This window comes from Pollachius pollachius, assembly GCF_949987615.1.
Source record: "Pollachius pollachius genome assembly, chromosome: 16".
Lineage (NCBI taxonomy): Eukaryota > Metazoa > Chordata > Actinopteri > Gadiformes > Gadidae > Pollachius > Pollachius pollachius.
Genome location: NC_136949.1, coordinates 5,044,419 through 5,056,918, shown reverse-complemented (window position 1 = coordinate 5,056,918; position 12,500 = coordinate 5,044,419). Strand labels below are relative to the sequence as shown.

The 12,500-nt window shown below is 50.4% G+C and overlaps 1 protein-coding gene across 1 annotated transcript in view; it reads right to left on the bottom strand.

Moving 5' to 3' along the window:
• LOC307088127 (MAM domain-containing glycosylphosphatidylinositol anchor protein 2) overlaps positions 1-12,500 on the bottom strand; it is a 177,607-nt gene that overhangs the window by 52,138 nt on the left and 112,969 nt on the right. Inside the window, exon 9 of the mRNA XM_079753921.1 lies at positions 4,526-4,819. Within this exon, the coding sequence (XP_079610047.1) occupies positions 4,526-4,819 (294 nt within the window). The remainder of the gene's footprint in view (positions 1-4,525; positions 4,820-12,500) is intronic.

Genomic DNA, 12,500 nt, shown 5'->3' with positions numbered 1-12,500 from the left:
GAGCTTCACTCAACAGATGACAGAGAGAAGGGGGGGAGGAGAGAGAGAGGGGGAGAGAGACAGTGGGCGGAAAGAAGGGGGAGAGAGACAGAGAGGGGGCGGAGAGAGAGGGTGGAGAGAGGGAGTAAAGGTAGAGAGAGAGAGGGGGGAGAGAGAGAGGGGGGGAGGGGGGAGAGAGAGAAAAAGAGAGGGAGAGAATAAGGGTGGAGAGAGAGAGCGAGAGAGAGAGAGAGAAAAAGAGAGAGAGAGAGAGAAAGAGAGAGAGAGGGGGGAGAGAGGGATGAAGAGAGGGGGAGAGAGAGAGAGAGGGGGCGGAGAGAGAGGGTGGAGAGAGGGAGAAAAGGTAGAGAGAGGGGGGGAGAGAGAGAGGGAGGGGGGGAGGGGGAGAGAGAGAAAAAGAGAGGGAGAAAATAAGGGTGGAGAGAGAGAGCGAGAGGGAGAGAGAGAGGGGGGGAGAGAGAGATGAAGAGAGGGATAGAGAGAGAGAGAGGGGGAGAGAGAGATGAAGAGAGGGATAGAGAGAGAGAGAAGGGGGGATGGCGAGAGAGAGAAAGAGGGGGAGAGAGAGGGGGGGGGGGTGGCGAGAGAGAGACGATGTGTGTGTGCCAGGCAAGGCGGCGGTTGTGCTGATGGTGGTCCGTGTCCTCCTTCCCAAGAGACCAGGGGTTTGTTAACTAGAAACCACAGGCGACCCGACCTCGACCTTGCCGATCCTGCTGGCTCCATCGGACAGTCGCTAACAGCAACCCGCTCCTCGACGACACCCTTTGATTCCTATCGCCGGGGGTGACAAGGGTCGCCGAGGGGATAGACAGCAGGGTGCAGACCGAGGGAGAGGACATTGTGTACCACAGCCCAGGGGAGACCCTCAAAGACCAGGAGGGGGGAGTCTTAATCACGAGGTCACAGTGTCCCTGGGGAACCCCTAGGCTCCGACATGGCTGGGCATGCGTGAGGGTCTTTGGGTTTCCTCAGTGCTTCAGACGGACGTGGGAGTGATTCACGTTTCGGAACGACTTGTTTCACGAGCGCGGCGCTCGGAGCCTGCTTGGGGGCGGCTGTGTTTCCGTTTTTATCAGCGTCTGACTTGATTAACTCGGAATCATGTTGTAAGCTATTAAAAGGCAAAGGCTTGATGTTGTTTCGGAACAGCTTTGATTGTAAACAGCCAGTCGAAAGTGCCCTAGAAAGGTTTTGTGTTAGTGTTTGTTATCAATTGACTTTTTGATTCTATTTCTATACCCTTGAGAGAAATAACTCGGAGCAAAGACAAACAGAAAGATGATTTGGAAGTAATTTACTTTTACTTGGTACTACATAATTAGTATTATATAATATATATATTTTTAGTATATACCTAGGGGCCCTTTTGAGCAACTTTTGTTCTTTATTGTTCTATATTCATAGTAAACTAATATTACGGGATATGTACCTGTACTAAAAATTTGACTTTTTGAAATATAATATAGGCATATATATTCATAGATAATAACACTGATATTATACATTTACCTGGATGTTAATGAAAGAAATAATTTTACACGTTCTCTCCAGCCATCAATTTGATTTAAATTACGTTTTCCCACCTTCTCTCCATGGACCAAAACCGGGTATAGAGAGGAAAACATCCCTGGGTTGATTGAGACTGCTTCATTAATGAGCTTCATTCATAGACACTAAAGTTAAAGTAATAACAGTTCCTGAGAGCTGAGAGCTGCAGAAAGTACAGCGGTTTCTAATTGAAGTACAGAATATGTTTCCTTCTCCCTCCAGTCTTACGTTTCTACTGCGGGAGAGTGAAAAAAGCGATCGTCTGTCGACTCAGGAGTTCCGACGCGGCCAAGGCCACCATCCTCCATCTCCTGGGGCTGATATTGCTTGAGTTGCAGGCTGAGTTCCCTTTGTGTATACAAGTGGCGCCACGTCAATTTAAACAGTGTTTTTAATATGCCAAGGACCCGGCTCCTGATCTTTAATATGGAGGCTGCCGGAATATCAAGCAGCATTGCCCTTTTGCCAAGCTTAGGAGTAACTCCACAAAGGGGAGTTCCTTTAAACCTTTTAATTATAGGTTTTTAATTACAGGCCTTCCGAATCAGCCTCCATTTCAGCTCCGAGACTCCGGTTACAAAGTTTGGATAGAGACAAATTGCATCGGTGCAGAAAAAGTGATCGGTCAATTAAATCTTCTTCGCTGCCTCTTGATGTGACTGGTGAGCTGACATTAGCAATGTTCAATCTTTTTCTTATTTTTTTCCCTTCCCACCATCTGTGTTTACATGCCCCTACATGCTCATGCGAGACACTAGGGTTCGCAAATAAATAAAAGGCATTTCGACAAACTGTCTTTGTTTACTCTTTGGGTGCCAACACTGGTGAGCTGGTGTATAAATAGCGCATGGCGTAAAGCACTACAGCTAACCTTTGATATCGCCTGTCATCGCGACATCCTCCTCGTCAATTCAGCCCCGTCCAAATAAAAAAACAAATGCATAAAAAAAGCCAAGCGCAGTGTTCAAAGCACGTCAGAGCGTAATTAATTCTCCATGCACGGCGGAGACATTAAGGGATTAGCTCTCGACGTGACACCCATAGCAACCGAGGACGGCGATACAACAGCCTACTCTCTCCCAGCCATCCTACGGAACCTTCTGGAACATCTACAGAACCATAGCGCAGGGTGTTGCAAAAGCCTGCTAGACGTGCATCAATTATAGTTTATCTTACACAGTGTTATCCGCGGTGCCAAGCTCGCAGGTTTGTTAATGTCAGACCTTTTTTTCCTTTTCTTTTTTTGGCCGGCCATCTAGCTTTAATACATTAAGGGGGATGCGTGCGTTTCTTCTTAGACGGGATTCTAAAGTATAAAAGGAGACATTGTATATCGCGTTAATTTCCTTGATTGTAGTGTTGTTGACATAAAACTAAAACAAATGTAAGGGCTGCCTTGGATTGATTCTTGATTTGAATGTAACTGAATATTGATTAAATAATGTGTATGTTAACTAAGTAGGCCATGAGGGAAAGAGGGGAAGGGGTGAATATAAACCAACCAAACAACAGCGTCTAAAGCTGAAGCAACTCAGCGCTAGCACTGCTAGTCACATTTGCTCGATCTGAGTTCATGGCGATGAGAATCAGTCGTCTTATTTCCTGAGTGGCTTACCAGTGAACAGTGCGCATTCCATTGGTGATTCACAGGGAATTGCTTTCATTTCCAGCCCTTTCAAACGTCCAATTCCCCTTTTTACCCACCCCCCCCTTCAAAAAATACCCCAGGCCGTTGAGTGAGTGACACCGCTTTGAGTTCGCTATCGTTCATTTTAAATATTCTTCTCAAATTTACATAAATGAATAGAAAATGAAGACTGGGCGAGAATAAATTAGCCCTCTGCTAATTAGCCGTTAAGCCATCTTTGAATGTCACATCTTCAGGAGGAAAGCGTTTTTTACAGTTTGGAGTGGTGGCAGGGGGTCCAAATCCAGAGAATTTGGCCCAATCTTAGGTCCTCTCTCCCCCTCCCTCCCTCTTTTTCAATCTCCCTCACACACACACACACACGCACAACCACACACGCACACACACACACACACAACCCCACACACACACACACATCCATGCATATTCACACGCGACCAGCCACATGCACATACAAACACACAAACACCCCCACAGAAGGAGCCCATAATGGGCGAGCAAGCTGGCGTCCCCAGCAGCTGTGCGTCTGTGTGCTAGCGTTTAGCACAGCCTCCCAGCAGCCGTTCCAGGAGGCTGGATTCAAGGCGTTGCCCAGCGTCCCAGCGACACGACTAAAGAGGGAAGGCAGGGGATTTGCCTAATTCTACAAAAACCCTCACTGCAAAAAGGGAAATTGGACGGCCGTAGAAGGGGAGCACTACGACGGAGGAATGCTCCGATCCGCCCGGTCACACCGGGACCCACCGCAGGGCCACACAAAGCCGGGACACGGGGAGGAGAGCGCGCCCTTAGCGCCCCACGGAGAGGTGGAGTGTTGGGGGGTTTCTGTTGGAGGGGGGGTGTGCGGGGTTGGAACACACACAGGCGCGCGCACACAGACGCACGCACGCACGAAACCATGCCTAATCACACACATGAGATACTTGTGTGCACACTCAGGCGCACACCCACACACACACCCTCTGTCTCGTTTGCCGTTTACAGAGCAGACGCTTTTGCTCATTGTAATGTACGAAGTCACAAACACCGGCATAAACACACCCTTAGCATCATATACAACAGACAGAGTAGAAGCTGCTCATTCTCATGTACACACACACACACACACACACACACTCACAAACACACACACACACACACACCTTCAGCCTCATATACAGTATACAGAGTAGATAGCTGTGCTCATTGTCATCAAACACACTCACTCACAAACACATCACACACACACCCTCAGCCTCATATAAAAACATACAGAGTAGACTCCTGTGCCTATTCTCATGTAAAGCCACACACACACACACACACTGCCGCCCCCCGGGTACTCACACTGGACGATGAGCTCCACCAGCGCCTCGCGGGCCTTGACGTTGAAGCCGTTGAACTGGCTGGTCTGGCAGCGGTACGAGCCCGTCATCTCGCGGGACACGTTGACCACGCGCAGCACGCCGTCGTAGCTCTCCATCTGCACGCTGCCGTCGGGCATGGGCGCCTCCTTGTCGGCCCGCGACCACAGGATGATGGGTTTGGGCTTCCCTGAAACAAGGCACTCCAGCTCCACCGTGTCCCCCTCCCGAGCCACCAGCGGGGACTTGCCCCGCGGCACGGTCAGGTTGGGGGGAACTAAGAAAGAGAAAAACAGAGGAGGGACTGATATGGGGCTCTAGAAAGTCGGCGTGCAGGATCGCGGGCGGTGGTCGATGGGGGGGGGGGGGGGGGGGGGAGGTCGCCGTGGGGACGGAGGGGGGCGGTGGAGCGAGAGGCGGAGGGTGGGGTGGATTATGGGGGTTGGGGGGGGGGGGGTGGGTTGTGGGGGCTGTTATGATGGTCATGATGGAGTTTTAGTCACGCAGCCCGGCGTGAGAGGAGGGGCCATGCGGAGACACGCTCGCCGGCGATGGTCTGAGCGTGTGCGGACTAGCAGGTGCGGACTGAGCGCGTGCGGACGGCCCGGTCGTCAGCGGCAGAGGGAGGGAGGGTATAAGATGAGCATCAAGCAATGGCAAGCGATGGGCAACGCAATGATGGGCCGCAAAGCACATACTCTTCTGACCAGGAGAAAAGCGAGACTGGATCGCATCAATCTACTTTTTGGTCATCATCATCATCCTCATCATCATCATCAAAACCTTTATCAACATAACTCCCGCTCCGAGCGTATCATCACAATGTCTCCAGCGTGACATCTTCCTTCCCCTCGAAATCCTCAGTATAGCCTCCGGTGCGTCATTGTGCTTACTGTCAACAGCGTGTCACTTTTATCAGCAGCAAGGCGTTCAAGCCCAGTGCATGACAATACCTGGTGAAGGCAAGGAGATCAGCAGTAGAAATGATGTTCATCATCATCGTCGTCGTCTCCCTCACCATCATCATCATCAATACCTCCATATCCTCATCATCATCACCATCATCATCATCAATACCTCCATATCCTCATCATCGTCATCACCATCTCTCCTGCCTTCAACACCATCATCTTCATCATCATCATCGTCATCACCATCTCTCCTGCCTTCAACACCATCATCTTCATCATCATCATCACCATTTCTCCTGCCTTCAACACCATCATCTTCATCATCATCATCATCATCACCATTTCTCCTGCCTTCAACACCATCATCTTCATCATCATCAACATCATCATCATCACCATTTCTCCTGCCTTCAACACCATCATCTTCATCATAATCATCATCATCACCATTTCTCCTGCCTTCAACACCATCATCATCATCATCATCATCACCATTTCTCCTGCCTTCAACACCATCATCTTCATCATCATCATCATTTCTCCTGCCTTCATCATCTTCATCATCATCATCATCATCACCATTTCTCCTGCCTTCATCATCTTCATCATCATCATCATCACCATTTCTCCTGCCTTCAACACCATCATCTTCATCATCATCATCACCATTTCTCCTGCCTTCAACACCATCATCTTCATCATCATCATAATTTCTCCTGCCTTCATCATCTTCATCATCATCATCATCATCACCATTTCTCCTGCCTTCATCATCTTCATCATCATCATCACCATTTCTCCTGCCTTCAACACCATCATCTTCATCATCATCATCACCATTTCTCCTGCCTTCAGCACCATCATCTTCCGAATCCGAATCTGCATTGTCTTCCTCCTAATAATGTTTATAACATCATCAGCAGCTTCCTTAACCTCATCACCATCATCCTCCTCTTCATCATCACTCTCTTCATAATGCTCACCATCTTCCTCACTATCATCTGCATCATCTTCATCATCATCATCATCCACAAAACCTTCATCATTCGCATTACATTCACCATCATCATCACCCTCACCATCCCTACCACCACCGTCGTCATCATCAGCTCTAGCCAATCCTTGTATCTTCACCCAACCTTCTCTAGCGACACTATCCAAAACGACGGTGCATCTTCCACTTCATTATCACCCCGCCACCCGGCCCACCACCACCACCATCACCAGTATCACCAGTATCACCATTTATAAAGGATGATATCCACTCTCCGTCCAGCCGGCTACTACGGGCTCTTTTCTGTGCACACAGCGCCTTCCCGCCGAAAGCCAATCGGACAAACTGACACAATGTTCTTCCTCGCACACGGCTGTCGTCATTTCAGGCTCCATAAAATCTGTTGTAGCAATTTGTTGAGCCCCACAGGTGGTGGGCTCTAAGTGGTTTATAGTGTGGAGTTGGTGGGCGCACTTTCTGCCCTCAGAATCCCTCTCTCTCTCTCTCCCTCTCCCTCTCTCTCTCTCCCTGTCTCTCTCTATAGTGTGGAGTTGGTGGGCGCACTTTCTGCCCTCAGAATCCCTCTCTCTCTCTCTCTCTCCCGCTCTCCCCGCCTCTCGCTTTCTCTCTCTCTCTCTCTCTCTCTCCCCCTCTCCCTCTCCCTCTCTCTGTCTCTCACTATAGTGTGGAGGTGGTGGGCACACTTTCCGCCCTCAGAATCTCCCTCCCTCCTTCCTTCCCTCTCTCTCTCGTTTTCTTTTCTCTCAACACAACCTTACTGTGTTTAGCTCCGACGCAGCACACTTCCATTTCAAAGCATGGTGGAGCGGTTATCATTCTCACAACATCCGTCGTCATTACTATCGGGATAATTACCATCTTCGCGACCAACCGCCATGTCTCCGCACCAATAACTTTCTTTCTTCTTCGTTCTCCTTCACTGAGTGGCTCCATTTTCTATCGTGCCAACCCCTCAACCCGTCTCGTGTCTCCCTCCTCTTCCCGGGACGTTTTCTCGCTCCGGTCGTTCCGTTGTCTCGCGTTACACGGAGCGCTCGGAGCAGAATCCTCCCAGCGGCCCAGAGCCATTACCGTAGGTCAGGGCGCACAATGTTTGCCATCAATATTTTGCCCCAGTTTAATGACAACTTTTCCAAGGCCGCTTCAAAGCAAACAATAAATAATGAAAGAAGCACAAAGTGCTGAACTATTGGATACCATTCCCTTTTACTGGTTGCCCTGTATCTGCTTGTGCTATTCTGTTTGTGTGTCTGTGTGTGTGTGTGTGTAAAAGTATGTGTGAGTAAATGTGTGTGAGAGTATATGTGTCTGTGTGAGTGGGTGTTTTTGTCAAAAACAAACAAGAGAACCAAGGATGTTTATCATCCCAGCTCTAGTGTGTGTGTGTCTGTGTGTGTGTGTGTGTGTGTGTGTGTGTGTGTGTGTAAGTGTGTAAGTGTGTTTTTGAATCTAGTGGGAAATAGAGTGGGAAATAGAATAGAATGTTCTTCAGTAAAGTTGTAGCTGTTGGTTAGCATTTAGCTGTGAGGGTGTTTCTGAGTATGAGTGGATACATGATTATGTGTGCATGCGTGCTTGTGTGTTTGTGTGTGTGTGCGTGCGTGCATGTGCGTGTATATGCATGCGTGTGTTTGCATGCTTGTGTGTGTGTGTGTTTTTGCGTGCATGCATTTGTGCGTGCATCATGTATGTGTGTGTGTGTGTGTGTGTGTGTGTGTGTGCATGCATCGTGTATGTGTGCGCGTGCATGTGTGCATGTGTGTGTGTAACTTATATTGGACGACAGCAGAACTAGCAGGTTTGAGTTGGCAGGCTGAGTCCTTATTCCGGCTGCTAGCCAAGTTAATTTGTTTAATTAGCAGACCTGGCAGGTTGACATGGTCCTAGAGCCCTGTGTGTGTGTGTGCGTACATGTTTGCATAGGTGGCCATGCCAGTGTCTCGATATTTGTTTGTGTGTCTGTGTTTACTTGTGTGTAAGTGGGCGAGCGTGCCTGTGAGCGTGCCTCCGTGTTTGTATCTGTGTGTGGGCTCCTGTGTGTGCGTGTGCGAACTTGCATGTGTGCATGTGTATGTGTGTGCGTGAGCCTGCGTGTGTGTGGGTGTGTGTGTGTCTGTGTGTGTGTGTGGGAGCGTGTTTTTGTCTAAATCCAAACAAACATGAGCGCGCAAGATGTTGTTTCCAGTTCCCAACCAACTGGTGGAGGAGTGCTATCTTCCTCAGTGGAGGACCTAGCCACACAAGGCTAGCCCCCTAGCCTCACACCGCTAGCCCCCTATCCCCACACGTCTAGCCCCCTAGCCCAATACGGCTATCCCCCTAGCCTGACACCGCTAGCCCCCTAGCCTGACACCGCTAGCCCCCTAGCCTCACACCGCTAGCCCCCTAGCCTGATACCGCTAGCCCCCTAGCCACACACGGCTAGCCCCCTAGCCACACACGGCTAGCCCCCTAGCCACACAGGGCTAGCCCCCTAGCCTGACACCGCTAGCCCCCTAGCCTCACACCGCTAGCCCCCTAGTCACACACGGCTAGCCAACTAGCCTCACACCGCTAGCCCCCTAGCCTCACACCGCTATCCCCCTAACCCCACACGTCTAGCCCCCTAGCCCAATACGGCTAGCCCCCTAGCCTCACACCGCTATCCCCCTAGCCTGATACCGCTAGCCCCCTAGCCTGATACCGCTAGCCCCCTAGCCTCACACCGCTAGCCCCCTAGCCACACAGGGCTAGCCCCCTAGCCACACAGGGCTAGCCCCCTAGCCTGACACCGCTAGCCCCCTAGCCTCACAACGCTAGCCCCCTAGCCACACACGGCTAGCCCCCTAGCCTGACACTGCTAGCCCCCTAGCCTGATACCGCTAGCCCCCTAGCCACACACGGCTAGCCCCCTAGCCACACACGGCTAGCCCCCTAGGCCCACACGGCTAGCCCCCTAGCCCCACATGGCTGGCCCCCTAGCTCCCTATCCACACACGGCTATCCCCCTAGCCTCACACCGCTAGCCCCCTAGCCACATACGGCTATCCCCCTAGCCTCACACGGCTAGTCCCCTAGCTCCACGCGGCTATCCCCCTAGCTCCACGCGGCTAGTCCCCTAGCTCCACGCGGCTATCCCCCTAGCTCCACGCGGCTATCCCCCTAGCTCCACGCGGCTATCCCCCTAGCTCCACGCGGCTATCCCCCTAGCTCCACGCGGCTATCCCCCTAGCTCCACGCGGCTATCCCCCTAGCTCCACGCGGCTATCCCCCTAGCTCCACGCGGCTATCCCCCTAGCTCCACGCGGCTATCCCCCTAGCTCCACGCGGCTATCCCCCTAGCTCCACGCGGCTATCCCCCTAGCTCCACGCGGCTATCCCCCTAGCCCCATTACTCCACACGGCTAGCCCCATTACTCCACACGGCTAGCCCCATTACTCCACGCGGCTATCCCCCTAGCTCCACGCGGCTATCCCCCTAGCTCCACGCGGCTAGCCCCCTAGCTCCACGCGGCTAGCCCCCTAGCTCCACGCGGCTAGCCCCCTAGCTCCACGCGGCTAGCCCCCTAGCTCCACGCGGCTAGCCCCCTAGCTCCACGCGGCTAGCCCCCTAGCTCCACGCGGCTAGCCCCCTAGCTCCACGCGGCTATCCCCCTAGCCCCATACTGCTAGCCCCCTAGCCCCACATGGCTAGCCCCATAGCGACATGCGAACCACCGCCATGCAGCCCAGACGGCATACAATCGGGTCGGAGGCACACCAACGTTTTCAATCTGATGGAATCACTAGTAATTGACGTTGAGGGCCAAAAGAAAAGATATGATATGAAAATAAATGTAAAAAGAAGGTGAGAGCATGTGGGTGCGACTGGTGCCCTGCTTTGGTGGATAACGATTGGTTGGGGGGGGAAGCGCTAACGATCGCAGTGGTTTTAACTGCCAATTATTTTGGTCTTCTTTGAAATACGTCTGCAGGTACACAACATCTATCGAAGACGTACCTGGAATGTAAATGAAGCGTAACAATGTAAAATACACACGCGGCTTGTTGGAGGGGATTGTTTTACAAGGTTTGTTTTGGTCGATGTTGTTTTACAAAGGTTGGTTTTCGCTTTCAAAGGTCTGAATTAAATACCAAAAAGCTATAAATAAATAAAATCAAATACAAGTCTCCATCTGATATGGATTTCCTATTAGAAATGCATTGAAATGCAAATATAGATGGTTAGGGTACAAAGCCCAATTTCGTATATGAGAGTTTCACAAAGAGGTAGATAAAAAATCAATGGTAAAAAGGTGAAAGACTTGTGGCGCCGCTTAAAAAATAAGTAAAAAAAAAGAGAGAGAGAGACAGAACACTGAAATCACTTAGAAGCCTTCGTTTCTTCTTTGATGTGATTCAGTTCCTCCATTAGGATGATAGGTCATCTAAAATCCCCACACATCTATGAAGCAAGGCCTCTCGCTAAATGCTCCGCTAAAAGAAAAATGTGAAAGAAAAAATCACCATTGATCAATTTGCACGGGTGGTGAAATAATGACCAATCACATCCTAGCAGAGATGTGAGCTTCTAAACCTACGCAGCGAAAACGGAGGGGGAGAAAACCGAAATGTCCAAACTTTCGAGAATAGTGCTGATTTGCACTGGCATGACGGCGGCTGACAAACGGGACACATTTCCTATCCACAGCACATTTCCTCCTCCTGCCTGGGTGTGTTTCTGCAGCCTAAACAGCGAACAGGTGGCACACTCAGCCAGAGGGAAAGGCTGGAGAAGGTGTGAGCAGCCAGAGCTTATTAGTGGAGGTACGGTCTGCCCAGTCATTATTACACAGGGCCTATTCCAAAGGCTCCAGTCGTAATTACTGCCGCTTGCCTGTTGGGTCTCTGGAAGATCCGCTTTCGTTGTCTTTCCATAAACTATTTAATACCACTACTACACTTTAATCATTTAGCAGGCGGTTTTCTTACAAGGCGGCTTACAGTGAGTTCAGATGTATGTCAGATTCAGGAGCAGGTAGGGATTAGGGGCGTCTTGCTCAAGAGGCCGACAAGTAGGCTGTGCCATTGGGGTTCAAACCATTTACATTTACATTTAGGGCATTTAGCAGACGCTTTTATCCAAAGCGACTTACAATAAGTGCATTTGTTACAATAAGTACATTTGTCATAAGAAGTGAAACAATATATTGCTGTCGGTACAGTAAAGATGTTCATAGAACCAAGTGCAAGTATTACAATCGCTAGGCTAACCCATTCCCCGTGTAAAGCAATGATAGCAGCTACTGTAGATGCTACACAATTAAGTACCTCGAATAAGTGCAATGTACAAGTGCCAGGACGTACAACATTCAATGGTGGCTGTGCATTGGTTTCTATGCAGAGTCGAGGTGAACTCTGAACAGGTGAGTTTTGAGTCTTTTGCGGAAGCTGGTGAGCGACTCTGCGATCCTGACATCGGTAGGGAGCTCGTTCCACCACTGAGGTCCCAAAACAGAGAAAAGTTGTGACTTCGCTGATCGACCTTTGTCGCCCTGCGTGGTTGCCACACCTATCTGCCCCCCCTCCCCTGTTCATAGTTTGTCATTTCTGTCTTGCTTTGTGCTGTTAGGTTGTTTATCAAAACTAAAACATACGTGTTGAGCTGAAATAAAACGTTCCAGGATCATTTACATTTACATGTACATTTAGGGGACTTGCTGACGCTTTTATCCAAAGCGACTCACAACCATTCACGCACACATTCACACACCGACGGCGGAGTGAACCGAGCAGGGCGACGGCCAGCTCCTCAGGAGCAGTCAAGGTGAGGCGTCCTGCTCAGGGACACCTCGACACTTCCAGCAACCTTCCGATCACTCGCGGCACTGCGTTCATCCAAATGGAGAGAGGCTCAGGAACACAGACACAGACGCACACACACACACACACACACACACACAGACACACACCGAAGGGTACGGCTGAATCGAGATGCACACAAGAGCTCATGCATGTTCCTTCGTCACTCGCACCCTTTTATCCACTGAGCCCCCCTTAAGAAGATCCGTCAT